Consider the following 27,867-nt stretch of genomic DNA (forward strand, 5'->3'; position numbering starts at 1 on the left):
TAGTAATCTACATTCCAAATATGGTTATGCTCCGACGCGTATTTACGAAGTTACGAATTTTCGAAATATAAGGGTTGTAAAAACTACCCCTGGATCCCTAGGGAAGTCAATCATTTTTTCACAGTTTATTTACATCGTTAATAGTAATCTACATTCCAAATATGGTTGTGCTCCGACGCTTATTTCCGAAGTTACGAATTTTCGAAATATGAGTGTTGGAAAAACTACCCCTGGATCCCTAGGGAAGTCAATCATTTTTTCACAGTTCATTAACATCGTTAATAGTAATCTACATTCAAAATATGGTTATGCTCCGACGCGTACTTCCAGAGATACGAATTTTCGAAATATAAGGGTTGGAAAAACTACCCCTGGATCCCTAGGGAAGTCAATCATCTTTTCACAGTTTATATACATCGCCAATAGTAATCTACATTTCAAATATGGTTGTGCTCCGACGCGGATTTCCGAAGTTACGAATTTTCGAAATATAAGGGTTGGGAAAACTACCCCTGGATCCCTAGGGAAGTCAATCATCTTTTCACAGTTTATTCACATCGTTAATAGTAATCTACATTCCAAATATGGTTATGCTCCAAAGCGTACTTTCGGAGATACGAATTTTCGAAATATAAGGGTTGGAAAAACTACCCCTGGATCCCTAGGGAAGTCAATCATTTTTTCACAGTTTATTCACATCGTTAATAGTAATCTACATTCCAAATATGGTTATGCTCCGACGCGTATTTACGAAGTTACGAATTTTCGAAATATAAGGGTTGTAAAAACTACCCCTGGATCCCTAGGGAAGTCAATCATCTTTTCACAGTTTATTTACATCGCCAATAGTAATCTACATTTCAAATATGGTTGTGCTCCGACGCGTATTTCCGAAGTTACGAATTTTCGGAATATAAGGGTCGGAAAAACTACCCCTGGATCCCTAGGGAAGTCAATCATTTTTTCACAGTTTATTCACATCGCCAATAGTAATCTACATTCCAAATATGGTTATGCTCCAAAGCGTACTTTCGGAGTTACGAATTTTCGAAATATAAGGGTTGGAAAAACTACCCCTGGATCCCAAGGGAAGTCAATCATCTTTCCACAGTTTATTCACATCGCTAATAGTTATCTACATTCCAAATATGGTTATGCTCCAAAGCGTACTTTCGGAGATACGAATTTTCGAAATTTAAGGGTTGGGAAAACTACCCCTGGATCCCTAGGGAAGTCAATCATTTTTTCACAGTTTATTCACATCGTTAATAGTAATCTACATTCCAAATATGGTTATGCTCCAAAGCGTACTTTCGGAGATACGAATTTTCGAAATTTAAGGGTTGGGAACACTACCCCTGGATCCCTAGGGAAGTCAATCATTTTTTCACAGTTTATTAACATCGTTAATAGTAATCTACATTCAAAATATGGTTATGCTCCGACGCGTACTTCCAGAGATACGAATTTTCGAAATATAAGGGTTGGAAAAACTACCCCTGGATCCCTAGGGAAGTCAATCATCTTTTCACAGTTTATTTACATCGCCAATAGTAATCTACATTTCAAATATGGTTGTGCTCCGACGCGGATTTCCGAAGTTACGAATTTTCGAAATATAAGGGTTGGGAAAACTACCCCTGGATCCCTAGGGAAGTCAATCATCTTTTCACAGTTTATTCACATCGTTAATAGTAATCTACATTCCAAATATGGTTATGCTCCAAAGCGTACTTTCGGAGATACGAATTTTCGAAATTTGAGGGTTGGGAAAACTACCCCTGGATCCCTAGGGAAGTCAATCATTTTTTTACAGTTTATTCACATCGTTAATAGTAATCTACATTCCAAATATGGTTATGCTCCAAAGCGTACTTTCGGAGATACGAATTTTCGAAATTTAAGGGTTGGGAAAACTACCCCTGGATCCCTAGGGAAGTCAATCATTTTTTCACAGTTTATTCACATCGCCAATAGTAATCTACATTCCAAATATGGTTATGCTCCGACGCGTACTTTCGGAGATACGAATTTTCGAAATATAAGGGTTGGAAAAACTACCCCTGGATCCCTAGAGAAGTCAATCATCTTTTCACAGATTATTTACATCGCCAATAGTAATCTACATTCCAAATATGGTTGTGCTCCGACGCGTATTTCCGAAGTTACGAATTTTCGAAATATAAGGGTTGGGAAAACTACCCCTGGATCCCTAGAGAAGTCAATCATCTTTTCACAGATTATTTACATCGCCAATAGTAATCTACATTCCAAATATGGTTGTGCTCCGACGCTTATTTCCGAAGTTACGAATTTTCGAAATATGAGTGTTGGAAAAACTACCCCTGGATCCCTAGGGAAGTCAATCATTTTTTCACAGTTTATTAACATCGTTAATAGTAATCTACATTCAAAATATGGTTATGCTCCGACGCGTACTTCCAGAGATACGAATTTTCGAAATATAAGGGTTGGAAAAACTACCCCTGGATCCCTAGGGAAGTCAATCATCTTTTCACAGTTTATATACATCGCCAATAGTAATCTACATTTCAAATATGGTTGTGCTCCGACGCGGATTTCCGAAGTTACGAATTTTCGAAATATAAGGGTTGGGAAAACTACCCCTGGATCCCTAGGGAAGTCAATCATCTTTTCACAGTTTATTCACATCGTTAATAGTAATCTACATTCCAAATATGGTTATGCTCCAAAGCGTACTTTCGGAGATACGAATTTTCGAAATATAAGGGTTGGAAAAACTACCCCTGGATCCCTAGGGAAGTCAATCATTTTTTCACAGTTTATTCACATCGTTAATAGTAATCTACATTCCAAATATGGTTATGCTCCGACGCGTATTTACGAAGTTACGAATTTTCGAAATATAAGGGTTGTAAAAACTACCCCTGGATCCCTAGGGAAGTCAATCATCTTTTCACAGTTTATTTACATCGCCAATAGTAATCTACATTTCAAATATGGTTGTGCTCCGACGCGTATTTCCGAAGTTACGAATTTTCGGAATATAAGGGTCGGAAAAACTACCCCTGGATCCCTAGGGAAGTCAATCATTTTTTCACAGTTTATTCACATCGCCAATAGTAATCTACATTCCAAATATGGTTATGCTCCAAAGCGTACTTTCGGAGTGACGAATTTTCGAAATATAAGGGTTGGAAAAACTACCCCTGGATCCCAAGGGAAGTCAATCATCTTTCCACAGTTTATTCACATCGCTAATAGTTATCTACATTCCAAATATGGTTGTGCTCCGACGCGTATTTCCGTAGATATGAATTTTTCAAGTTAGACTGATGAAATTTTGAATAAAAACGATGCTAAAATATCCCGAGATCTGTAGAAAATCAATATTTCCTCCAACGGATACTCTGAATACTATACGAAACCCACTTCCTGAATTTCTATCCGATCTAGTGAATAGTTCCATAATAAATCGTCTTTTTGCCGCACGCCACTGGTCACCGCCTTCGGGTGTTTCCGTCAAACAGTCTGCTGGAAACGGTCTGCCAAATTCACACCGGTTACGTGATGAAGATATTTTTTATTTAGATCTCTAATCCAGAGGAGATAGACAAAATCTGATACCCCATTCTGGTTCTCTTTTTCTGAGCAACTAACAAGAATAGTATTCATTTTTGGCCAACTTCTTTTGTTTTCGAGTTATAAGCGAAAATTGGAAAAATGGCGATATCGAAAACAATTTACATCTCCGCTTATACTGATGATGGAGCTCTGAAAATGAAACATCATACAGGCACTTTTTACGTAGAATCCAATGGCATGCTCGTCTTTATAACAGGGTTTTTAATTACGAAGCTATGAACCAAAGTTTTGTTTTTTCAAATGGGAACACTAATTTCTGTGCCATTTTTCGAAAGCTTAATTTGTCCTGATTTCAAAAATATAGAACATCGTATGGTTTGTATCAATTTAAATAATAAAAAATGGTCAAAAACTTTATTATCTAAGAGTCTCAATATTTCTATGGTTTCAACTGTTGATGAGCACAGAAAAATTGAGCTTCCCATAACAAGAGCAGTGTCCTTCCGTCAATCTTATTATTTCTATGCTTCTTACTAATTTCTATCAGGTGTGTGAATAAGTCTTTCCCGTTTTTTGTAAGAGATGGCGCCACCAATACTGTGCGAGTATTTAATGGTTACATATGTCATAATCAAAGCTTATTCATCTGTCAACAATTCCACACTAACACATTAGTTGAAATTTTTTCGCATCATAAATTTTTGAAATCGTGAAAATGTCGGAATTTGAGCCGAGTCGACGTCATTTGCGGGAAGTTTCACTTTATTGGTTCAATTTGAAGAAATCTGCTGCCGAGGCGCATCGGTTGCTTCAGGAAGCTTATGGAGAAGGTTGTGTCGATGATTCAAGTGTTCGCGGATGGTTTCGACGCTTCAAAAGTGACGATTTCTACGTGGAAGACAAGGAGCGTTCCGGGCGGCCGCAAATCTTTGAAGATCAAGAATTGGCGACTTTGCTTGATGAAGATTCGTGTCAAACGCAAGAAGAACTTGCTGAAGCATTGGGAGTTGACCGAACAACCATTTCCAAGCGTTTGAAAGCCATGGGAATGATCCAAAAGCAAGGAAATTGGGTGCCGTACGAACTGAAGCTGAGAGACGTCGAACGGCGTTTTTTCACTTGCGAACAGCTGCTTCAGCGACATAAAAGAAAGGGTTTTCTGCATCGTATCGTGACTGGCGATGAAAAGTGGATCCGTTACGATAATCAGAAGCGAAGAAAATCATGGGGACTGCCCGACGGCCAAGCCAAATATTCATGGCGCCAAGCTCATGCTCTGTATATGGTGGGACCAGCTAGGTGTGGTTTACTATGAGCTTCTGAAACCGAATGAAAGGATCACAGGCGAGGTCTATCGACGACAATTGATGCGTTTGAGCCGCGCACTGCGAGAAAAACGGCCACAATACTCCGACAGGCACGACAAAGATATTTTGCAACATGACAATGCTCGCCCACATGTTGCACAGCCGGTCAAAACATACTTAGAAACGCTCAAATGGGAAGTCCTACCCCACCCGCCGTATAGTCCAGACATTGCTCCGTCTGATTACCATCTCTTCAGATCGATGACGCATGGCCTGGCTGACCAGCACTTCCATTCCTACGAGGAAGCCAAAAAATGGGTGGATGACTGGATAGAGGCCAAAACGGTCGAATTTTTTCGCAACGGGATTCGTATGTTGCCAGAAAGATGGGGAAAAGTTGTAGCTAGCGATGGCCAATACTTTCAATAATTCATTTGTAACCATTTTTTCACAATAAAAGCTCGAAATTTGAAAAAAAAAACGGGAAAGACTTATTCACACACCTTATACAAAATTCGAATTTAGGTATATTTTATAAATTTTCTATTTCAAAATGGATTCGGAAATAACGAAGAGATCTACTTCAACTTTGGGCCATAATTTCGTAATTGAAAACCCTGTTTAAAAGACGACCACGCCACTGGATTCTGCGTAAAAAAGTGTCTGCATGATGTTTTAATTTCAGAGAAACGAGAATGGGGTATCAGATTTTGTCTATCTCCTCTGCTTTAAAAGATGTAAAACTAAAACATCGAACTTTGCACACTCTGTACACACTCCGAAATTCAATCAACAAGAGTTTCTGGAGTGGTTAAAATTTTCTCCTAAAATGATTTCCAAAGATTGGAACTGAACAAAAACAATAAGTTCTGATTGGAACTGAACAAAAACAACAAGTTCTGATTGGAACTGAACAAAAACAACAAGTTCTGCTTTCACGTTTGTTTACTCTACAAATATTCCATCTTGTATGAGAAAATATTGAAATTAATTTAGGGATTTTGATAACAAGTATCATCGAAATAAGGTCATCGAGTTTTCTAGAAATCAATCTTGTCAGAAACAATTTCTCGATCTGTAGACTCCAAAATTAATGGATTACCGAAATTTGTATCAAATTTCATGCAAATACATAATTTCCGAAAAAATCTCTGGATTTCTTTTTGTTTTTTTGAATCAATGTGAGAATTCTACATATTTCATAAAGTAAGCTGAGAAATATTTCAGAAAAAGTTGGAAAAGATTTATCTTTGAAGGATTTTATAGGTTTATTTATGAAAATAACAATCGAAGCATGTAGTTGGAACTTTTCACACATAAATAAGTATTTTTTTATTTCCAATTGTACTTTCTCTATCCACTAATATTTCCAGAGAAGTATACATTCTGGAAGATAATCAATTTATTAGAATAACCAGGAAGTAACAAAAACTAACAAATTGTATACATGTGAAGCAAATGTTCCAGATCAGATCAGATTTTCTAATAGTTAATTTTTCATTTCCAAAATTATACTTACAATATCTTACAAAATAGCTTAAGAACCACAAATCACAGTATCCAAATCAAATAAAAACATAATCAAGCACAGATATCAAATATATAAAATTTGGAAATAACGCAAAACGAATTATATAATAAGTGCAAGTGCGTCTCACAAACTAAATCAAATATGAGCAGAAAAGAAACCATTTTATGACAACTAATAGCTGATCATTGGCGTTGAGTGTACCATTCACCAAATTCAATATCCATTGTGAAAACTGCGATTGGAATTGATAATTTGAAGGAGCTCGATATACAATATCATTTATAATAAATCAACTCGAAGGAAAACGATACCTCTTATGAATACCAATGAAATATTCCTTGAATATATCCAGCGTCTTTCTTGTTATGAAAACAATAAGACAATATTAACCCTTCTATTGAATTATTGGAATTCAAACAGATATTCTACAGAAATTATGGTTGAAGGAATCATACACAATTGAAATAAATAAAATGTACAAACTATTCAACATAAATTCATCACAAATAGCAAGTGAGTTGTCGAATATGAAACAATTATATAAGAAATGGTATTATTGGAAATGATAAATATTACAAGATTGAATTTCAAATGGAAACTGATATGAGCGCGAAAAGCCCCATAAAGTATCGATGGAGTGACCACTTAGTAAGAAAATAAAGATAAAACTCTCGTTCCTGGGTCGGAATGATGATAAATCGAAGAATTACAATATCATTAGACAGATGGGCTACTGATCCTACACCTGTACATCTGGTGCATCAATGTAACAGACCGGTTTGGCGGTGCCCTTTCATCCAAAAATAATAACCATTACAACACCTGCTTCCAAACAAATGACACAATGAACTGAACTTCCGAGTTTACTCGATTTTTACAACGCAACGATTCTAAATTACTTCACTTCCGTTCTTTACAGAAAGTGAGGTTTTCAGAATTACTCGATTTCTAGGAAGCCTCGTAGTTCATAAAATATAGAATAATTTGGGAAATGACGAAAATCATAATGATAATCAGCTATTCGACATTTTAAGTAACTCCAGTGAATTTTGGAATAATCCCAGATTGTGGGAAAACTAGTTATTTTAACAGAAGTGAAAAATTTCACAATAATTAATTTTCAGTATCGTAATGTGTTCTTTACAGTTCTAAAAACAGTGCTGTAATGAACTCATTACCGCATTGTTTTCAGTTATATTTTTCGTTTTGTGGTTGTCCATACTGACTTCAAATCCTCTCAAAATTCAACACACGTCAATTGTCAATATAATATAATTTGGGTTTAGTGAAATGATTTGCGATATTATTCGCAATTTCTCTTAATTTTGTTGGTGATAAATCGATTTTCTTAGACATAATTCACGAATTTAATGCGTAATTATAAATTATTTTAAAATTCGAAACGTACGATTCAAATTCATATTTCGTAATCTGTCAATTTTCGTAACAGTCACACCAACTGCCAAGATACAATACAAATGTCACTAGGATGTGAATGAATTGAGAATTTTTCATTGAATTTTGACAATATTTGACAAATCTTAACTGAAATAGAGAAAATATCGTCTACAACTCATTGCAGAAGGCAATTCCAACATTCAAGAGTTCGAATTAGTGTAAGAATAGTAGCCCATTCTGCAACTTGTTAAAGAATATACTATTCTAATGCTAATGCTGAAATTGACATTTCTCTTTTCGTTATGCGGGTTATTTCAATTATCTGAAAGCAATTCTATTTAAGAATTTATTCATATGAATTTTGTGGTCTTCACAACATGAAATAAGTAAGAATACCCACGAACAACTTTTATTAGTTCATACCTCAATAAGTCCTTTTCAAACATTTGTGCAGCAAATATTATTGAGTGGAATCGATACCATATATTTTGAATTTGACATGTTATTTTTATGATACCTATAGCTTCTTTCTCAGCTCTTATCAATGCATTAATAAAAATAACAATATTTCAATCTTTACAAACACAATATGTCAGTACATTACTTATTAAGGTTCAATTTAAATCTATCAATATTAGAACATGATCTATTTTAAGAAGTTCCAATTCTCTAACACTGAAACAGAAAAGTAGGTAATCTATTTTTGTTTGACAACGTTCAAAACCATGCTGGAATTGATATTACATATTATGTACAGTTACGTCATAGATTATTTTGTCTACAACAAACAATAAGTTACGATAATTACTCAATCAGTTAACTGATCAACCTTGAAAACAGCTGTTTCTAACATTTTCCTATATACATATTATAATGTCAGAAGTTGAAAAAAAGGGAATAATGAGATAAACCGCAATGTTCAATATGAAGTTAAATTGAAACAAGCATTTACTTAAAGATTATCGGAAATTCCATTCAATTCCATTTGTTGTTCAACCTTTCGTGTAAGAGCTCTTTGGAATCAGTCAGAAAACAGAATCTGACAAATTCGCAGTGAGGCACGTTCTAGCTTGGTAAACATGATTCCAAAAATTCCCACAACGTGTTGTTGAATATAAATTTGTCTCGTAGAGGATGAATTAGCTACCATTTATTCTTTGGCGTTAAGAAAACGCTATTGGATGACATTTAATTGGATCAGATGGGATTTCAAACATGAAAAGGGAAGGTAGCATGAATTTGTTGACATCAAAGGAAAATTTGAAGATTCTGGATGTAGGATACGCTTGACGTCAGATTTGTGACACGTCAGCTGATTGCATAATAACAAAGTGGGCGGTCTTAATCGTATGTTTAGGCAAGTTCAAGGACAAGCTTGCATGTTTTGGTGCACTTTTGTCGTGAGATGTAATAATACACATAAACAAAAAACACGTGCAAATCTCGACAGTTCAAGATGAGAGCTAGTCAGACTGCGGCACAGATCAAATTTTTCGCGGTCCAGCAAGCTTAGTGAAATACAGGAAGGAAAAAAACAACAATCAAAAGGGAATTCTTATAGACGAGACTCACCGTGCCTTGTGTCCTGTATGTTGGCGTTGCGGTAGGAGCTAACGACGGAGCCCCACTGTAGGGCCCCATCGGCTTCTGCGACCATCCTTGGTTGTAAGGCTGGTCGTAGCTGTTTTGGTATCTGTGAGGCATTGGATTCGAACTTTGCAACAACTGATTGAGCGTTGGGGTCGGCCCCGTTTGTTGGGATATAGCTTGTCCAGACACAAACCGAGGCTGCGGTGGTTGCGAAAAGTTCGGTGTCGGCTGTTTCGGGCCCCCGAACGAATGTCGTGGTCCAAACGCGTGTAAACCTTCACCACTGTTATGCACTGCGTCCCTTGAGTACGGGAAACCGTAACCGTCTCCAGACGGTGGAGCTTCCCCGGAAAATGGGCTAGATTCGGACGTCGGGGCCCCAGAGGCTGACGACTCCGTCTCGCTGGTATCACTAACACAAGGCCCCCCCGTTTGTACGGGCCCCACAGTCGTATTATGCGTCGGAATTGAAGTCGATCCACCACTATTGCCGTCCTGTCGGTATTGACTCATTTCGATGGCGAGATTTTTTCCACCGGTATTCTTCGTCTTCGGAATCACCACACTGCCACCCGCACGAACTCCACTCTTATCGGTCCCATTTTGCAACAAGGAATTCCGCACGTTAATATGCTGATCCGGCTGCACTTTTTCACTATTCACGTCATTTTGCTGCTTTTCGGCCTGCGTTGCAGCCATGTTAAGAAAAACGGCTGCGATCCAGTACGGCCGATGGTTGCCAATGCCAACACCCCGCCGTTAGACTCATCGATGGATGCTTTCTTTCATTTTCAGAGCATATTTTGCACCCGCGTCCTGTTAAATACATAATAAATTACTCCTTTTATCACTCTTTATATCCATACAACATAAACGGCCACAAAACATCAAGCATAATCCAAAATGATAGGGCACATCTGACACACAACTTTATTTCGTATCTACTTCAATAACACGAATGGAGGTTATGGATAGAATTCCAATTCCTACGCCACCATCTTGAGTACTACTTTCAACATTCATACTGGCTCCTTACTAGCTTATGCAATCTTACTCACCTTATAAACGAATTTTCAGTGAAATTTTCAATATTTTCCACATATAATCAGAAAACAATCACAAAATATACGACAATAATTTCAGCACTACTTTTCCATGTCTCCAGCTTACGCCACTGTGGCGCTACTTTTTCGGAGTAGACATGTCAATGCGCTTATTTGTCAGGAACGAATGAAGGCGCGCCAAATTTGAAATAGTACCAGACGCCATTATACGATTATTATTATTCTCTATTTCTTCATTTATCATTCGTTAGCCATAAAATCCACTGAATAGTTCATAAAACTGGAGTAAAATCTAATTATTATATATTTCACTGTTTTACTTTATTTACAGAACTGTGTAAAAAATTATATTCGTTCTCTAGGTACATGAATGAAGGAATTGGGTAACTTTTATTGATAAAAATCACGTGGTTGGAATCACCAGTCTATTTCGAAAAAAATAAAATTGAATTCTTCAAATTCACACTTCCCATCAAATTGAAAAATCATTAGAATTTCCTAATTATTCAGCAAATATCAGGAATTTAAGGCTTCAGTGGTGGAATTTAAATGTATTTCAACATTATCAATAACCGCAAACAAAATTAAATATATATAACTCAATCAATCTTATGTTTTCATTCAAATTTTAACTGGTAGAGAAATTTTTTCGATAAATATTGATTGCATTTATTCTCAGTTTTACTATTAGGATGAGAAGAAAAAAATCATACGCAACGTTGAAATTCCAAGAAAAACCATTTTTCTTACAATATCATATTAAAAAAAAACCTAATTTAAAAGGCATTTTAGACCACAAGGTTTCCATTTTTGAAATTTGAATTAATTAAATAAGATGGAGAACTCCAATTGATGGATTGAAAAAATAAAAAAACAAGTTCAATTTCATATATTTATTTAAATGAAAATCAGTTTATTGATACAACTTTAAATTGTTAAATGCAGCAATACGTTCATGAATAAATCTCATTGGGAATCAATTCAATGAAATGTGGATGCACTTTCGCAAATGATCCATGATATTTACAAATAAAAAGTACACATTTCAAACTAATACCCAAATTAAAAATGGGAAGCACTATGAAGATATTAAACAATAATTCACAGTTTAATTATTTCAAATTAATTACTAATCCACAAAAATAACGAAGAACATTTTGTTTTGTTTATGATTAACAATAAATTAAAAATATATATTTATATTATTACGAAGAATTCAAATGATACTTATAATGGATACAGTGTCTTTACAAAAGATTGTAAAATGTTTTGTGGTCTGAAAAATAGTTTTGAAATACTTATCAAGGATTTGCAAATAACTTTAATTGATAAAACACAATTGATGAAGAATAGTTGCCAGGATTAGTGAAAATCAGTAGAGAACATTTTAATGTATTATATTGAAATCATTTGAGAAAACCCTGTACTCATTAATCGTTCAGATTCTTCAATTTGGTTTTTAGAGAACCAGATAGTCTTCTTCTTTGATTTAAAATCGAAACCATATCTTGAAAATTATTTATATGGGTAGCAATCAAATAATTTAATAATCAGCAACTTCTCAAAACCAGTTGCCAAATCTATTACAAAAAATTAAACATTTAAATCTTGCTGCACAAAAAACATCGATGTATGATAATTTATAATGTAATCTCAAAGCGAATTTTAGTTCACAATGAATAAATTTATCTATTGAATTATTGAATATTTTAATCTATACTTCTGAAAAATAAGTATGCTCATATTTTTCATTAATCTTTAATTTTGAAAACAAATTCATTTTATTCAACATCTCTAAGTAATCGGAAATATTGGTTTGGAATGAGTCATAAAAATATTCATACTTGATGTTATTGTTAAGAAATTTTTGCTGCTTTTTTTAACTTCAATACAACCAGTTCTGTTTAAACAAAATTGTCATTCTTGTCCCATGAGATTCCATTGACCTGAAAAGTTAAAATAAAGATAATACTGATGACACTTATGAGAAATCCAATATTTTTACATATTAATGAATATTATCAGTGTTGAACAAACTGGTTATTTCTTTTCAATCATCAAATGCCAAAGAGGATGAAGAAGTTTCAGTGAAATTATAATAACAGTTGAAAAAATTCAGATATACAACAAATTTTGAATAATTTCATAGTTTCATTTGAATGTGTTGAATGTTTGGAAAATATGAAACAATAAAATGGAAAGGAAAGCCTTGATGTTGAAAATTATGCTCAAAATTAGGAAGCAAATTTTTTCTTGGAAGGAGACAACTCAAATTTTCCATTAATTGCATTACTTATGAAAATGATTACACTATTCTTATTTCAATAGTTGAAAACTATAAAAACAATGGTAATAAACCTAAAAAATTGTTAAGTCTGAACATGCTATGAAGAATGAGAAACCAAAAAGTAACAGCAAATATGCTTTTGAAATGCACTTGATGACCACATCCTTTCCAATTGCTCATATTTTTATTAGCATGACTCTAAATAATTCCTCGAAGTGATTCATTCCAACTGAAAAAATATGCTGAAATAATACTTTTCCAACTGAGCTGGTCAATTATTCAAGCACATCGACTCATTATACATATTATCATATCCGCTGATGTAATTCATTCATTCCACAAATTTTCCAATATTCTTCATAATCTTTCTGTAGAAGTTACCTGAAAAACAAGAAAATATTCAATAATAGTTTATTTCAAAAAAAATAAATATTCAAGGTTATTTTTTAAGCAAATCAATTATTTCAAATGTATTCAACATTTTGAAAACATAAGTTAATTTGAAAATGATGATTTAATATTATTATTGACCAGACATTACATTTTTAGATGTAAAGTAAATTCAATAGTTGAATCTTTCTTATTGATAAAAATAATTTTAAATTAAGCATGTTTTCAACCCAGAGCTCCTGACTTTTCTTTAATAAAATTTGAGAAGATATTTAACATCACAATTAGAAAACACCCTAAAACTTCGAATAATCGTTCCTGTAACAATCTAAAGATACTATAGTTGCGAATTTGGGGTTAAATTAATGAAATAAATAAATATTGAAGGAAAGAAATGTTAAAATACCTTCATTTCAGTTATACAATGAAATCAAAGGTAACATATGAGGATATCTTCCCATTAGTAAATTCTTTTGATCCTACAGTGCACCGTTATGAGCAACTCATGATTCATGTGTTCCAGATTTTAGTATAAGGTAGAAGTGTTTTTTTTTTTGGTCTGTTAAAAGCAAATATGTTTCACTACATCTGAAACATCTTTGGTGAATAGGTACCACATCTACGGAATGATTCCTAAAATAAATAAAAAATAAATACTTCCAACTTGAAATGAGATATATTTCACTACCTATGATTTAATCTGAAGTGATCCAATTCTTGAAATCATGTTGACAGTATTGAAAAAGTTCTTTCAGGTATTGCTTTTTTCTAGAACTTAAATTTAATTGATTGAATTTTACTCCTTTTGAAAACAATGATGCTTGCATGTAGGGATTTGACAATTGGTTTGAATGTTTCCAACATTTTTATATATATTTTGCTCTGTGCACCAAAGACTATTGGGCAATATCTTCATTTTTGAATATTCAAACTAAGACAGCCAAAAAAACCAAGATTTCATAATTCAAAGGCTTCTGTCATTGATAGCTTGGTGTAATGCATCATTTTTAAGCTGAAGTCTTCTTGGGAAATTTCATCCTTTGAAATGTAATCTGGGCAGTCCAGAAATTTGCTTGATGAAGCTCCTAAAAGTTTTAAATATATACTAAGACTTAACACAACAATAATAAAAACATGTCCAAGATTACATAAGCACTCAAACGAAATAAGACCACTCATAATTTTCAAAAATAAGTTGGCCACAAAATATGAGCACTTACTTTCTTTAGAATGTAGATACTTCTGAAAGACTCCACTTGTGGTTTAAAACATTGTACTACCTTCAATTTTTCAATTACAGAGGATTTATAAATTGTCATCATGATGTTAACCTTGAATATTTTGTTGGGGTAAAATTGTGTTTAATTACATTTATCCATTTCTTCTTCAGCACGTCGTTCGACGGAAAAGAGATTGCAGAAATATATGGTCTATTTTTGTCATAATTACTTCGACAATTTGGACAACACCAAGTGAGAGACATTTCTAAAAAAGCAAAACAAATTAAAAATGTTTATCTAATACCACAGACTACTCGCAAAGACTAGTAGTCTGTGCTAGTACATAACCCAGAAAGTCAATTTATGAAATATGACAAATCAGCACACAAAAAGGTAATTGAAGGATATATACATACCGACATAATAATTTAAGCAGTAAAAACGTCCTTCACAATCTAGAACTCCAATTCATATCAAATTTGCACAAACCTCAATCGTGGTTTAAATAATTGTTAACAAAGACAAGAGCATACTACAAAAGCAATGTTAATTTTTCATTATCCTCATAGATAATAACCATAGTCATAGATTAAACCTTTTAATAATTATTGTATTTTTATTGACATTATTGTCTATGATTCGCCTACGCCGTCATTGCAGGAGAGTTGCACTAGAGGTCGTTTTGGTATTTTTTTTATTTGTGGCAAATATTTTGATATTATTTTGCCTATCAAAAAAGGAGAGAAGGGAATCAACTAGGCACATAAATACTCTCTTTGACAAAATGATCTTTATAAAATTTTACATGACAAACTATTCTGATCACCCATTAATTAAATTTGTGTATTTCCTTGTTAAATATATAGATGTCGCCTTATTGTGCAGTAGTCTGCATTGATTGTTACTTTAGGTGCGCGTAGCTTTAGTACATCGCCTGTCTCAAGCCACCCTTAACACAGGATTATCTTTTTATCTTTTCTATCTCTTCGTTGTGCTTCTTTCCTATCTACCTCCTACCACCCTTCAAAAGCTAAGCTGTAACTTTGAAAGTAGTAAATGAAAATTTCAACATGGCGCCCTGTCCGTAGTAAACATACTATAATTATCGTAGTTATCAATGAACAGAGTTTCAAAATTAATTGTTGTGAATGAGTGTTAAATTAGTGAAGGGCAAGTTAAAAATAATTGAACGAATGGTTTTCGTTTCTAATGTCAGCTGTTACACATTCACTGACAGGTTAGTTGCAAAACGTTGTGTACATTTTCTAGTGTAGTCACAAACATCTTAGCTGCACTTAAAAGAAAAATAATCAATATATTTCAACGCATATTAAAAGACCCTTTTAGTATATGCAATCGTAAGGTTAACATATATTTGTGGAGCATTTATTATCATTGAATTTGAGGTATTGTTATAATCTATCTTATTAGGTTTCCTACTTCAGAATTCCAATCTTACTTCATTCATAATGAATCTATTCCAATTATATTGGAAGATTGGTTTTATATCCATTCATCTGATCATTCTACTCATAAAACCAATTTTTCATCAATCATGAATTTAAGCAATTTTTTTGATACTGTGGTTTTGATTTAAAGGTGCTGATCCCACAAAGGGCATCCAAAAACGACGTGCCGGAAGCATAGGGTGAGTTTGTGTTCTGAATTGTTTTTATTTATCCAGAATGTTGTCAATTTCAATTGAATACTAGTAGGAAATCAAGGTACTGAAAGGTCTTTTAAGTTACCTCTCACAGATGTCGCTAGTAGTACCGTTATTATCGTCTAAAACAAATTGTTTCTATGGAAACATATTTTGTTTATTTTCTTATGATATAATATAGAAGGATTAGTAAGACGTTTTCGACAAAATTGCATTTAATTGGTTGGCATCGAAATTTCAGGTTCTGCTTCTTTCAATACTGCTTCGAAAGGAATAATTTATTCCTTCGTTGAACATGGAAAAGAATAAATATGCAACCCACTATTTATACGGTTGAAAGGAAATCAGCTATAGTAATTTTGTGCTGATTGTGAACACATGAATTGCCTAAAAAAATATGCATGGTTGAATTGGGGTTTCCAATTTTAAACAAGAAATATTTTATTGAAACATAGTATTTTATAATTATTATTACAAAAGAATAATATTCAGCTGAAGGCCATTCATTATGAGAAATTATATATTTGAAATATCATAAGGGAATAAAATACATCCCTTATATTACAACGATTACTGAAATTTAATGAGATAAGTCCTTGTCGGTAATGAGACAGAATATATGTTATTCAAAAACTGAACCCCCTACAAGGGGTTGCTACAATCCCAAGAAATCTTTGAATTTCATTTTCCAAAAAAAATGTTTCAGTCTCATTTTATTTTGTACGAAAATTTTCACTGTTCCTGTAGAAAAAAGTGTTCTTCTTCGAGCAGGTTCTAATAATTTTCGAGGATTTCCTTAATTTCGAGGCATATCAAATTTTGAAGGATATCCAGATGAATTTTACGCTTCAATATCGATTAAAAAAAAAATAAGTTTCTAATATTTTTGTAGCCTATAAAATAGGACGATCTGAAAAGAAAATTCTGCCAAACTACAGCCTTGAAAATTCGAGTCGGACATTTCTGACAAGAATTTTTTTTATTGCGCATATAAATCTAAAATGAATACAATAACATATCATATGAATTAATAACTGTTTTAGATATATAGAGCAGGGTTTTGTGTTTTTCAAATGGGACACCCTATATTTTATCGTTCTCGAGATGCTTTCAGTGAGCAGTGAATTTGGGACACCCTGTACTGATGTTGCGAAAAATGTATTATATTTTCCCGAACATTAACAATACTATATTTCATTTATGAATGGGTAGTTCTGCAGAGAATTTTGGGCGAAAAAATAAGCTCCATAAGGCCAATTGAAAAGTCCCCGGTCTGATGCACAGATGGCGGTGCTAGTATTAAATCCATATGATTTTTAGTTGGTACCAACCTTCAAACGATACGTGTCAAAATTTGACAGCAGTCCGACCAATAGTTTGTGAAAGTTTGCGTTGTGAGTGTAGCTACTTTTGTTATTTGAAAAAAAATGGAAAAAAAGAATTTCGTGTGCTGATAGAATATTGCTTTTTGAAGAGAAAAAATACAGTTGAAGCAAAATCTTGGCTTGATGAAGAGTTTCCGTGTTCTGCACCAGGAAAATCAAACAACATTGATTTGTATGCTTACTTTAAACGTGGTGAAATGAGCACCGAAAACGGCGAACGCAGTGGACGCCTGAAAGATGCTGTCACCGACGAAAAAATTAAAAAAGTTCACAACATAACTTTGAATGATCTTAAAGTGAAGTTGATCGAGATAGCAGACATTGTGAAGATATCATCTGAACGTGTATATCATTTCATTCACGAAAATTTGTACATGAGAACGCTGTGTGCAAAATGGGTGTCGCGCGAGCACACAATCGATCAAAAGCAACAACGTGTTAATGATTCTGAGTAGTGTTTGAAGCTGTTTGAGAGCAATAACCCTGAATTTTTGCGTCGATATGTGTCACCAACGAAAAAATCAACCAACATTTCGAATACTTAGTGTAATATTCTGTAAAAACAATTCAAAAGCATTTCATAAGCGGGTAGATTATCTCGACAATTCGCACATATAATTTACGTTCTTTTACATTGAATTATAAATGGGTGTTTTTAAGTAATGGTAAAAAAATATCCCGGTAAAATTCGATAAAGAGAAGTTCAGGATGAACTTGCATAACATTAATCGTTCCTTGGTTATTTATTAACTGATAAGCTAAGGAATAACCGCCTTATCATAATAGAATCTCAACAACACCACATTTAAGGCATAGCGAGGGCGTGGAAATGCCTTCGGTTACTTGCATTAGCCTGTTACAAATATAGATGTCCCAACTCGATAGTAATTGGAACATCCCATTAATATTTGCGGTGAACGTGGTCCTCCTCCTCGGATACGATTCATAAAAGCCGAAATTTTTAATCGTTAGCCAAGGTATTTCAAAATTGTGAGCAGTGTTTCTTTCAGATAATTTTCCCCGAGGTGCAATTCAAAGTATCCGGATTATAGGAAAAATATTTACTTGAAGAAATTGCTTTTTCATTCGGCAATTTCAATTTTGAACATGCGAATTTCGTAATTGAATCTAATTGATCCAATTTTCTTCCGGGGGGCACTATCACCCCCCGGAAACGTATCTGAGAGGGTACATCACTAACAGACCAATTGAAAAGTCCCCGGTCTACCAAAGTAAAACACATTTTTCTGGCAAAATTCGATTTTATTATTCAACATAATTGCCTTCGAGGGCGATACAGCGATTATAGCGATCTTCCAACTTTTCGATACCATTTTTGTAGTAAGATTTGTCTTTCGCTTCAAAATAGGCCTTAGTTTCGACGATTACTTCTTCATTGGTGCTAAATTTCTTTCCAGCGAGCATTCTTTTGAGGTCTGAGAACAGGAAAAAGTCGCTGGGTGCCAGATCTGGCGAGTTCGGTGGATGCAGAAGCAATTCGAAGCCCAATTAATGCAATTTTGCCATTGTTTTCATTGATTTGTGACACGGCGAATTGTCTTGATGAAACAGCACCTTTTTTTCTTCAAATGGGGCCTTTTTTAACGATTTCATCCTTTAAACGATCCAATTACGCTATATAATAATCGCTGTTGATGGTCTGGCTCTTTTAGAGGTAATGAATGAATATTATATCTTGCGCGTCCCAGAATACTGATACCATAACCTTGCCAGCTAACTGTTGTGTTTTTCCTCTCTTTGAATTCGGTTCATCGTGTGCAGTCCACTCGGCAGACTGTCGATTGGACTCCAGAGTGAAATGATGGAGCCATTGTCACATATCGACGCAAAAATTCAGGTTTATTGTACTTAAACAGCTTCAAACACTGCTCAGAATCATTAACACGTTGTTGCTCTTGATCGATTGTGAGCTCGCGCGGCACCCATTTTGCACACAGCTTTCTCATGTACAAATATTCGTGAATGATATGATGTACACGTTCAGATGATATCTTCACAATGTCTTCTATCTTGATTGACTTCATTTTACGGTCATTCAAAATTATTTTGTCAACTTTTTTGATTTTTTATTCGGTGACAGCCTCTTTCGGGCGTCCAACTGCGTTCGCCGTATTCGGTGCTCATTTCACCACGTTTAAACTTAGCATACCAATCAATGATGGTTGATTTTCCTGGTGCAGACCCCGGAAACTCTTCATCAAGCCAAAATTTTGCTTAAACTGTATTTTTTCTCTTCAAAGAGCAATATTTTATCAGCACACGAAATTAATTTTTTCCAACTTTTTTTCAAATAACAAAAGTAGCTACACTTGTGGAAACATAACAAAAACAAAATAGTCTAGTAGCAAAACTTATCGAACAACCCTAGTTTATCGTAAATTCTTTTTTTTCCATCTTTTTTCGAATAAAAAAAGTAGCTACACTCACAACGCAATATCTCACAAACTAATGGTCGGACTGCTGTCAAATTTTGACACGTATCGTTTGAAGGTTGGTACTAACTAAAAATCATATGGATTTAATACTAGCACCGCCATCTGTGCATCAGACCGGGGACTTTTCAATTGGCCTAATACCTGACGTTAGACTTCATTTATTTCCTGTGAACGAAAAAACTATGTACAATAGAATTTCATGCCGTTTTAGGCACGGTCAGTCAGGCTCAGAAAAGGGCGCTGAGACGGCAGGTTTTGAAAACAACATTTTATAATTCTAGAACTGTTTAGTGGGGAAAATATTTAAGTATAATTGTAGCAATACCATTTTCAAATTTCGTGTCATCCGCAAAATAAAAAAAAAAAAGATTCTTTAAGGTAATGAAATATTTCTCAATGAATTATGACGAAGATTTATGATCGGTATTAATAAACCAATTCCAAAAAAGATTCGAAAAGAATGTCAATTGAAATAAGCTTAACTTTTTTTTTTAAATATGTAATCTCTCGATCAAAAAAAAATTTTTGATTATCTAATTCAATAAAATTGATGAAACTATTCAATTTGCAATTGTTGGACTTCAGTCAATTGCGAGAATATACAAAAACATAAATGAAATATTATTTCTCCAAGTACACGTACACTTTAACGTCCAATCGTAAAATCCGAAGATGTATTATAAACAAATATAATGTGTATAATCTTGCTTACAATTATCCAATAGAAATTTTATTTTCTTCAATAAAAAGGGTCTCGTTTAGAAATTAAGTTTATTCATCCTGTTATTTCATTATTCAATTAAATGGACATATAAAATTCCAATTAAACCAATCAGTTTCGTTCGATAATTGAGAGGGAAGAATGAATTTAACCATTGATTTGACTAATCAATAAATTTGGTCTTCTGAGATAATTCATATTAGCAAAATAAATTGTTATTGCAATCTACACTGTGTCCGTAAAGTATGGAACAAATTCATTTTTAACTAAACAGACCATTTTAAGAAATAATCCTGAAACACGTGGATTTTTTATTTTAATTTACCGTATTTTAAAATAATAATCTCTTATACAGGGTGAATCACTTTCGAGTAATGACGTCACCGTCATTTTTTTTAAATTGAACACCCCCATTTTGTCTCAATTTTCTGATTACTCTAGCTGAGCTGATTCCAAAAATGTTGATTCCAATTGGTACAGGGTGGACAAAAATACAATAGTTTTGTGTGTGCTCATAAAGTAACGCGTAACATTCTTTATTAGTTAAATTAACAATATTATCAAAAATATTTATTGTCTAGCGGCAATTGGTGAATGTAACACCCTGTAGTATGGTACATTTTTAGGTTAATAAAAATGAGCTGTTTCCAAACATGTTTGGTACTTGTGGTCTAGCAGACAGAATATGAAAGAAATTATTTCTTATATTTATACATTTTTATTAATCTAAAAATGTAACAAACTACAGGGTGTTACATTCAAACCAATTGCCGCTAGACAATAAGTATTTTTAAAAATATTGTTAATTTAACTAATAAAGAATGTTACGCGTTACTTTATGAACACACACAAAACTATTGTATTTTTGTTCACCCTGTACCGATTGGAATCAACATGTGATACATTTTTGGAATCAGCCCTACTAGAGTAATCGGAAAATTGAAACAAAATGGGTGTGTTCTATTTAAAGAAAATGACGGTGACGTCATTACTCGAAAGTAATTCATCCTGTATATTAGATTATTATTTTAAAATATGGTGAATCAAAATAAAAAATCGACGTGTTTCCCGATTATTTCTTGAAATGGTCTGTTTAGCTAAAAATGAATTTGTTCCATACTTTACGGACACAGTGTATATCTAACCATGATTTATTTCATAAATTATTTGTCGTCACAATTAAACTTCTCATCTTTCAAAGTCATTCTATCATGTTTCAAACTTACCCTGCCATGCAATCCATTCAAATGATTCAATCTACATTTTCTTATATTTGAATTAAACAAAAAACGTTAATGAAAGAAATTGAGATCAATTTATATTGAATATTTTGATTTCATATTTAATAAAATTACTGGATCTTTTTATTTTGAAATAATACAACGAATTATGAAAATTTTAATTGAAAATCCATAATGCTGCATTCGGTAAACTCAAAAGCAAAATTAATGAAAAAATTTCTAAAATAAAAAAAAAAATAATTTGTATCATTTCGTTGTATCATCCAATTCTTCGTTCAATACCGATAACTCACCTCAAACGTGGTTTAAGAAATACCCCACTCTAGTCTTCGAACCATCACCACTATGGAGAGGTTGTCCATGCTTCTCGATTTCCACACTCAGTCTGCATCTTCTGCCTTTGCGCGGCGCTTCATCCGCTCTCAGTGTGCATAAATGTCACATTTCCGCGTGTACCTTGCCCAATTTCAAACCACGAAAAAAATCACTACACGCACCCCTTAAATAAAAGTGTTCGAAAAATCACCCCCCTTATCGACTTTGTTCGTGAATAATTTTCTGCTTGTGTTTTGACAGTGTACTTTTTTCGAATTTTGGTGCCGGATTATGCTGTGACTTTTATTGTGTGAACTCGTTGATAAAGCGTAACAGTGGACATGTACGCTTATGCAGGGGGTGGCCCCCCTCATTATGCACCGCCCCCAACTTACTTGCAGCCCCAATCAAGTCATCATGTGGTACAACCGCCTGTGGGTACTCTTGTGCCAGAGGTTCCCAGCGGTTCTCACTACACTAAAAGAAGGAGGTAAAAATTGGCAAATTTAAGACGATAAAACAATTATTTCGACAATACAAAAATATTTAATAAATCAAAATCCCCCTTCAAATTTTCAAAAACTCGAAACTTGTCACATAATCCCAATGAGAGTCAGGAAATTTGAAACAAAATTACATCCTAAACTTGGTAGAGTATCATTTTTACAATTTATCATATTTAAATATTCCACCCACTATATAATTTTTTTCGGTAGAAGTTAATTACTTGATCTTGTAATAAAATACTTCTGGCACAAGACATTCAAATTGGCTACCTTCATTTCCCCTTTTGCTACTCCACTGTTCTGTTTCAAATTTTCATAAATACATTCATATTTTTATACCAAAAATAAATAGTAAACAATTACTTCAATTACACAGTAGCTTCATCACATATTTTACATACCTAATAATATCTGAAAAACCGAATATCCTTACTACATATTATATCAATTAATCATTTTCACATAATAATATTCGAATTGTATGTTTTGAAATGAGTAGAATTACTACACGATTGGATTGACCCTATTTTACGCTCTCTAAATATTGATATTATTGACATGCCCAAATTTGTATAATAGACATGAAAAGTTAGCTAACACATCAATAATATTAAATATTATTGAATGTCTAATACAAAGTTGATCTATCGTAATTGATCGATGGAAAAGTTTTAGTTATAATTCTCTTCTGGTTACATAGTAAGCAAAAATTCATACCGTGGTGTTATTACATCAAAATAATGTTTATAACTGACATTATATTCAAAAATATATTCCACTATATTATACATATTGTTTTATATATTTCAACATGATGTCGGTGATTGAGTCTGAATGTCTTGATATAAAATATCAATTTAAATCATTTGACTTTTGGAAACAATTCTAAAACAAGTCAATTTGTCTTCTTCACTACTCAAATCTAGGTACGTCATTGATGACGTAATGGATGTTTTGGCTTTTAATGAAATATGTGACTTGATGTCTCCTTTACAATGTCTATCGTCAAACATTTATTTGGAAATTATTCTCTATAGAGTGAGGCAAAAAATGGAATTTTGAAATAGTCCTCTATTATAAATTCAATTATTCTAATCACCTGATGAAATGAAAATGATTTTTCGGTGCAGTTGACAATATGTTTTACTTTCTTGGTGAAGGTGCAAACATTTATCTGCTGCGCCAATCATTTCAATTTTGACGTTACAAACATACTTCACTCATCCATGTGAAATACTAACATTTTTTTCACTTGAATGATACATCCAGGTATTTCTATGAAAAGGTACAATAGGTTTTTTGTTTAGAAAGTTGTAAATTTAACGGGTAAAAATTTTTACAACCTGGGAAAAACCAATGGTGATAGTAAAGTGTAGTAAGGTACCTTGAAGGTATGAATAACACTATAGTTCTTAGACAAGTGAATAATGTCTTCTTCAGAAATGTCAAATAATAGTTGCTATTTACAATAGGCACCTGGGGATCTGTAGAATTCCCAAACTGCAATTCAATGAAAACATCATCACAGTTGAAGGCTGGAACTAGGTATCCCTAGAGTTGAATCGATGTTTAGAAAAACCAGAAATTTCTGAAATGCGTAAATTTAGGCATGAATAATGAGGTTTTACTTTTTTGTCAGTTCCATTATTTTCTTTGATTTTTTGTTCATTTTTCTTCATTCACTTTGTATTATGCTTGAGGTTGTATTAAATTTTATTTGAATTCAATTTTAGCGCAGCGCAACATTTACCGTCGGTTTCTACTATGCTAGCTATCTATTGTTATTTCCAATAAATTATCACAGTCTGCCGTAGAGGCCAAATATCGAATAATCCTTTAAAAGATTATCTGCTCGGAATTTCGTATTGAAGTCCAAACCTTAAAAAATTCTCAAAAACTTGACGAGACTATCATGAAATTGAAAATATGTCTAAGATATTGATTACAATGTTTTTATTGCAATTTTTTAGTCATTTGGTCTAGAAGTAATACACTTTTGAAGGTTCAATTTGGATTTTAAAACGAATAACCACATTCACAGTTTTTTTGGTTGTTTCTTTGATTTTTTCTATACTACTTCGAGGTGTTTTGAATAAACATCTACCATACTGTAGAATTTGAAGTGTTTTTCTAATAACCTCAAGTAAAAAGTTTCATACGATTGACGAAACCTTGATTTAATCAGTTTTTGCCTTTAATTAGAACCCTGAATGATTTCAATATTGAAAAAAATTAATCTTCACGTAAGACTTCTTATCTCTACGTGATTCTTGAGTGATATCTTAGTTAATGGAATAGTGAGAATCCCCAATTTACAAATATTTGGTTTCTGTCTAACGCATTGATAAACATAAATTATCAATTTCTGATATCTCTATCATTCGAAAATTTTGTTAGTGTTGAAAATTGAAATTCTTCGAAACTATCAAATTATTTGTACCCAGAATTCATTGAATGATTTATTGCTTACTTGAAAATGATCAAATTCATATAAGTCAAACTTAGAATCACGAAATAAAATCAGACGCACTGTATACAGGGTGTCCTATAAGTCGACGTTAAGCCGGAATTGGGAAACAGCATAAGATTAACACTCTTAGAATCCCCATAAATAAATAGGTATAATGCCCAAAATATTCTGTTGAACGAACAAACAGATGTAAACGCATCTCCTTTATTGAATTTCTCTGATAGTTTGGAAATCCCAGGCGGCAAATTGTCCAATATAACGTTGAAGTTTTTGATATCCTATCGAATATTTTTCTGCCAATGTCGAATTTTTGGTCCTATATAAGTTTCCGAAAAACTCTGTACTCTTATTAGTTAGAAATGTAGCCTGATAAAGCCACAGTGTGGCGAAACAATTGTTGCTAAAAATTAAATAATTATTTTGTTTTATTTTATCCACCCTGTATACTGTTGAAATGTGGGTCATTGACTGTAAAACTGGTGAATTTCGACTGAGGATGCTGGGGGCCATAGTGAGACAACAGCCTGAAGGTTGGCATGTGAGCTTATAAAACGTTGTCGGCACAGTTGAAATATCGGTTAAAATGCAGCTGAAAGATTTATGGCATTTTAATACTGCGCCTTTAGGGCCGGACTTTTGTTTATAACGTCGTTATTAAAAGTAATATTGGATAGTTCTCACCCACTTACAACAATGATGTTCGTTCGCCGACTTTTCCTTTTTGACCTAAACGTTTTCATCAATTGTAGCTTCGGGCTGTCTTCTCCGTAGACCAAACACACCCTGCCACAATTGAGTTATGTCCAACTTCACGATTCGATCGGTAACACTTGTTGCAATACGCTTATGTTTTGTGAATTAAGTTTTTAATCATCTAGCTAGACTTTCGAGCAAGCCAGTCCACACCTCAATTGGAATCTGAAGAAATCCATTATTTTTGCATGAAAAACAAGGCTTTGATTTTCCACAGTTAGGATGATCAGGTTTATGTCAAATATGCGCCGTTTTTTTCGATGATTTGTAGACATTTTGAAGGTAATATCCTCATACCTCTCCCATAGAAGCCATTGTCCCTATTGGCAAAAAATTGAGACAGTCGATTTTCATAAGTCTCAGTTGAAGCGAATTTTTCAACAGCAAAATTGCTCGCCATGGACAGGAACAGGAAATCACTTGGTGTCAGGTCCGGACTATAAGGTGGATGCATAAGAACCTGCCAACCAAGCTCCTGGAGTTTCTGGCAACCCACTATCGATGTGTGTGGCCTGTCGATGTCCAGATGGAACACAATTCCTTTCCTATTGGCCAAAGCTGGCCGTTTCTGGGCGATTGCTTCCTTCAGACGGTCCAATTGTTGACAGTACAGTTCCGAGTTAACAGTTGTGCCGTATGGGAGCAGCTCATAGTTGATAATTCCCTGACAATTCCATCAAACACACAGCAAAACCTTCCTGGACGTTAATCCTAGCTTTGGCCACTGTTTCCACCGGCTCACCGCGTTTCAACCACGACCGTTTTCGCTTGACGTTGTCGTAATTGATCCACTTTTCATCACCTGTCACCAACTGCTTTAAAAATGTGTCGATTCTGCAGCGATTCGCAGATGGAAATTTTGCTCGTGTGGTACCCTACATCGAGCATCTTCTCGAGACCAGCCTTGTGCAAATGGTTCCAAACGGTTTTTTGTGCAATCTTTAGCTCTTGGGCAATTGAAACAGTGCTAACATGGCGGTTGGACTCGACAATGTCCATGATTTTATCGACATTTTCGACAAGTGGCCTTCCAGTGCATGGTGCATCTTTGATATCGAAATTACCGGAATGGAATGCACGTGATTGGCTGTTACAGTGTCAGGACCTTAAACACTATTAACAATTTCAGCAGCCTGGCTTGCATTTTCGCCTTTATCGAAGAGAATCTGTGAAATATAGCGTATTTTCTCTTTGCTAGTGTCCATCTTTGACGCGCGCTCAAACTAAACCGAGTCAACTAATCACAAAACTGTCAGAGAAGTTTTTGTAGTACGAAATCTCATCTTTCTAACGTCATCTAGTGGAACCCGATCGAGATACAGATAACTAAAGCCATCTGTTGGAAAAATAATGGATTTCTTCATACTACACCTAATATTTTCAATCGTTGATCGTGAAGGTATTCATCGACGTTCAGTTTCCTCTTCCGTTGTTCGATCGTCTAGTAAAAAACTTTCCATTTAAGGCGAAGCCACTACAATGAAGAAACTAGAGTCACTCCATTCGCTCTTATTCATTCGGTATCGTTGCCAACCAAATAAGTTTATGCTTAACCCAATTTGATCGCTATCTTCAAGATCGAATCAAAGCGGCTATATTTTAAAGTTGTGACTACACACCCACATAGTCGTTCCCTAAGTCGAGCACTTAGCAGGTTTTTAAACACTGATAACTTATTATTGAGCCTTGGGGGCATTGTCGACTTGGTGGTATTCACTAATTGGCGGGGCCCAGTTGCAAGAGCTCCGAAATATACCTCCTGAAACGTTTTACTCATTATGGATTCATTTATACGTCAATTTGTTCTGATCGATTTTTTTGAAATGCTAATATAAACATAAGATGTTTTTGATTACTGAAAAAGAAGAATTGTATGAAATTTCCTTGTCTGGTTGTTGACGGTTTCTGGGAATCTAGTTCATATTATGTCAAAGGTTATTTTGCCAAAATGCTTATTTTTCATTCAAAAACCAATATCATCCTATTTTATTCAATTGGGCCAA

The 27,867-nt window shown here is 34.0% G+C and overlaps 2 protein-coding genes and 1 long non-coding RNA gene across 22 annotated transcripts in view; 1 reads left to right on the forward strand and 2 right to left on the reverse strand.

The window, feature by feature from the left end:
- The window catches only part of LOC123686437 (trithorax group protein osa), a 73,096-nt gene extending 62,495 nt beyond the window's left edge, over positions 1–10,601 (reverse strand). For 7 of the 10 annotated variants that reach the window (XM_045626574.1, XM_045626573.1, XM_045626571.1 and 4 more), the window contains exons 1-2: positions 10,452–10,601; positions 9,376–10,209 (exon numbers count right to left, since the gene is read on the reverse strand). In XM_045626574.1, coding sequence (XP_045482530.1) covers positions 9,376–10,092 — 717 coding nt within the window. In that variant the 5' untranslated portion in view covers positions 10,093–10,209; positions 10,452–10,601. Of the gene's footprint in view, positions 1–9,375; positions 10,357–10,451 lie in introns of those variants that run through there. The other 3 variants (XM_045626572.1, XM_045626567.1, XM_045626566.1) reach the window with 2 other exon arrangements.
- A 734-nt stretch (positions 10,602–11,335) lies between these two features.
- Positions 11,336–15,000, reverse strand: LOC123686499. 4 transcript variants are annotated; one of them, XR_006748472.1, is made up of 6 exons: positions 14,771–15,000; positions 14,355–14,619; positions 13,823–14,219; positions 13,541–13,767; positions 12,302–13,125; positions 11,336–12,037 (listed from the first exon to the last, which is right to left on the reverse strand). It is a non-coding gene; the product is annotated as an uncharacterized LOC123686499 (long non-coding RNA). The 4 variants fall into 4 exon arrangements; XR_006748473.1 differs by having other exon boundaries at positions 11,336–12,403; positions 12,463–13,125; positions 14,771–14,988; XR_006748474.1 differs by having other exon boundaries at positions 11,336–12,403; positions 12,999–13,125; positions 14,771–14,959.
- A 266-nt stretch (positions 15,001–15,266) lies between these two features.
- Positions 15,267–27,867, forward strand: part of LOC123686493 (aryl hydrocarbon receptor nuclear translocator homolog) — a 36,667-nt gene continuing 24,066 nt past the window's right edge. For 2 of the 8 annotated variants that reach the window (XM_045626672.1, XM_045626676.1), the window contains exons 1-2: positions 15,268–15,591; positions 15,954–16,002. In XM_045626672.1, coding sequence (XP_045482628.1) covers positions 15,564–15,591; positions 15,954–16,002 — 77 coding nt within the window. In that variant the 5' untranslated portion in view covers positions 15,268–15,563. Of the gene's footprint in view, positions 15,592–15,613; positions 15,761–15,953; positions 16,003–22,174; positions 22,626–27,867 lie in introns of those variants that run through there. The other 6 variants (XM_045626674.1, XM_045626675.1, XM_045626670.1 and 3 more) reach the window with 6 other exon arrangements.

The sequence above is a fragment of the Harmonia axyridis genome, chromosome X (genome assembly GCF_914767665.1).
Source record: "Harmonia axyridis chromosome X, icHarAxyr1.1, whole genome shotgun sequence".
Classification (NCBI taxonomy): Eukaryota; Metazoa; Arthropoda; class Insecta; order Coleoptera; family Coccinellidae; genus Harmonia; species Harmonia axyridis.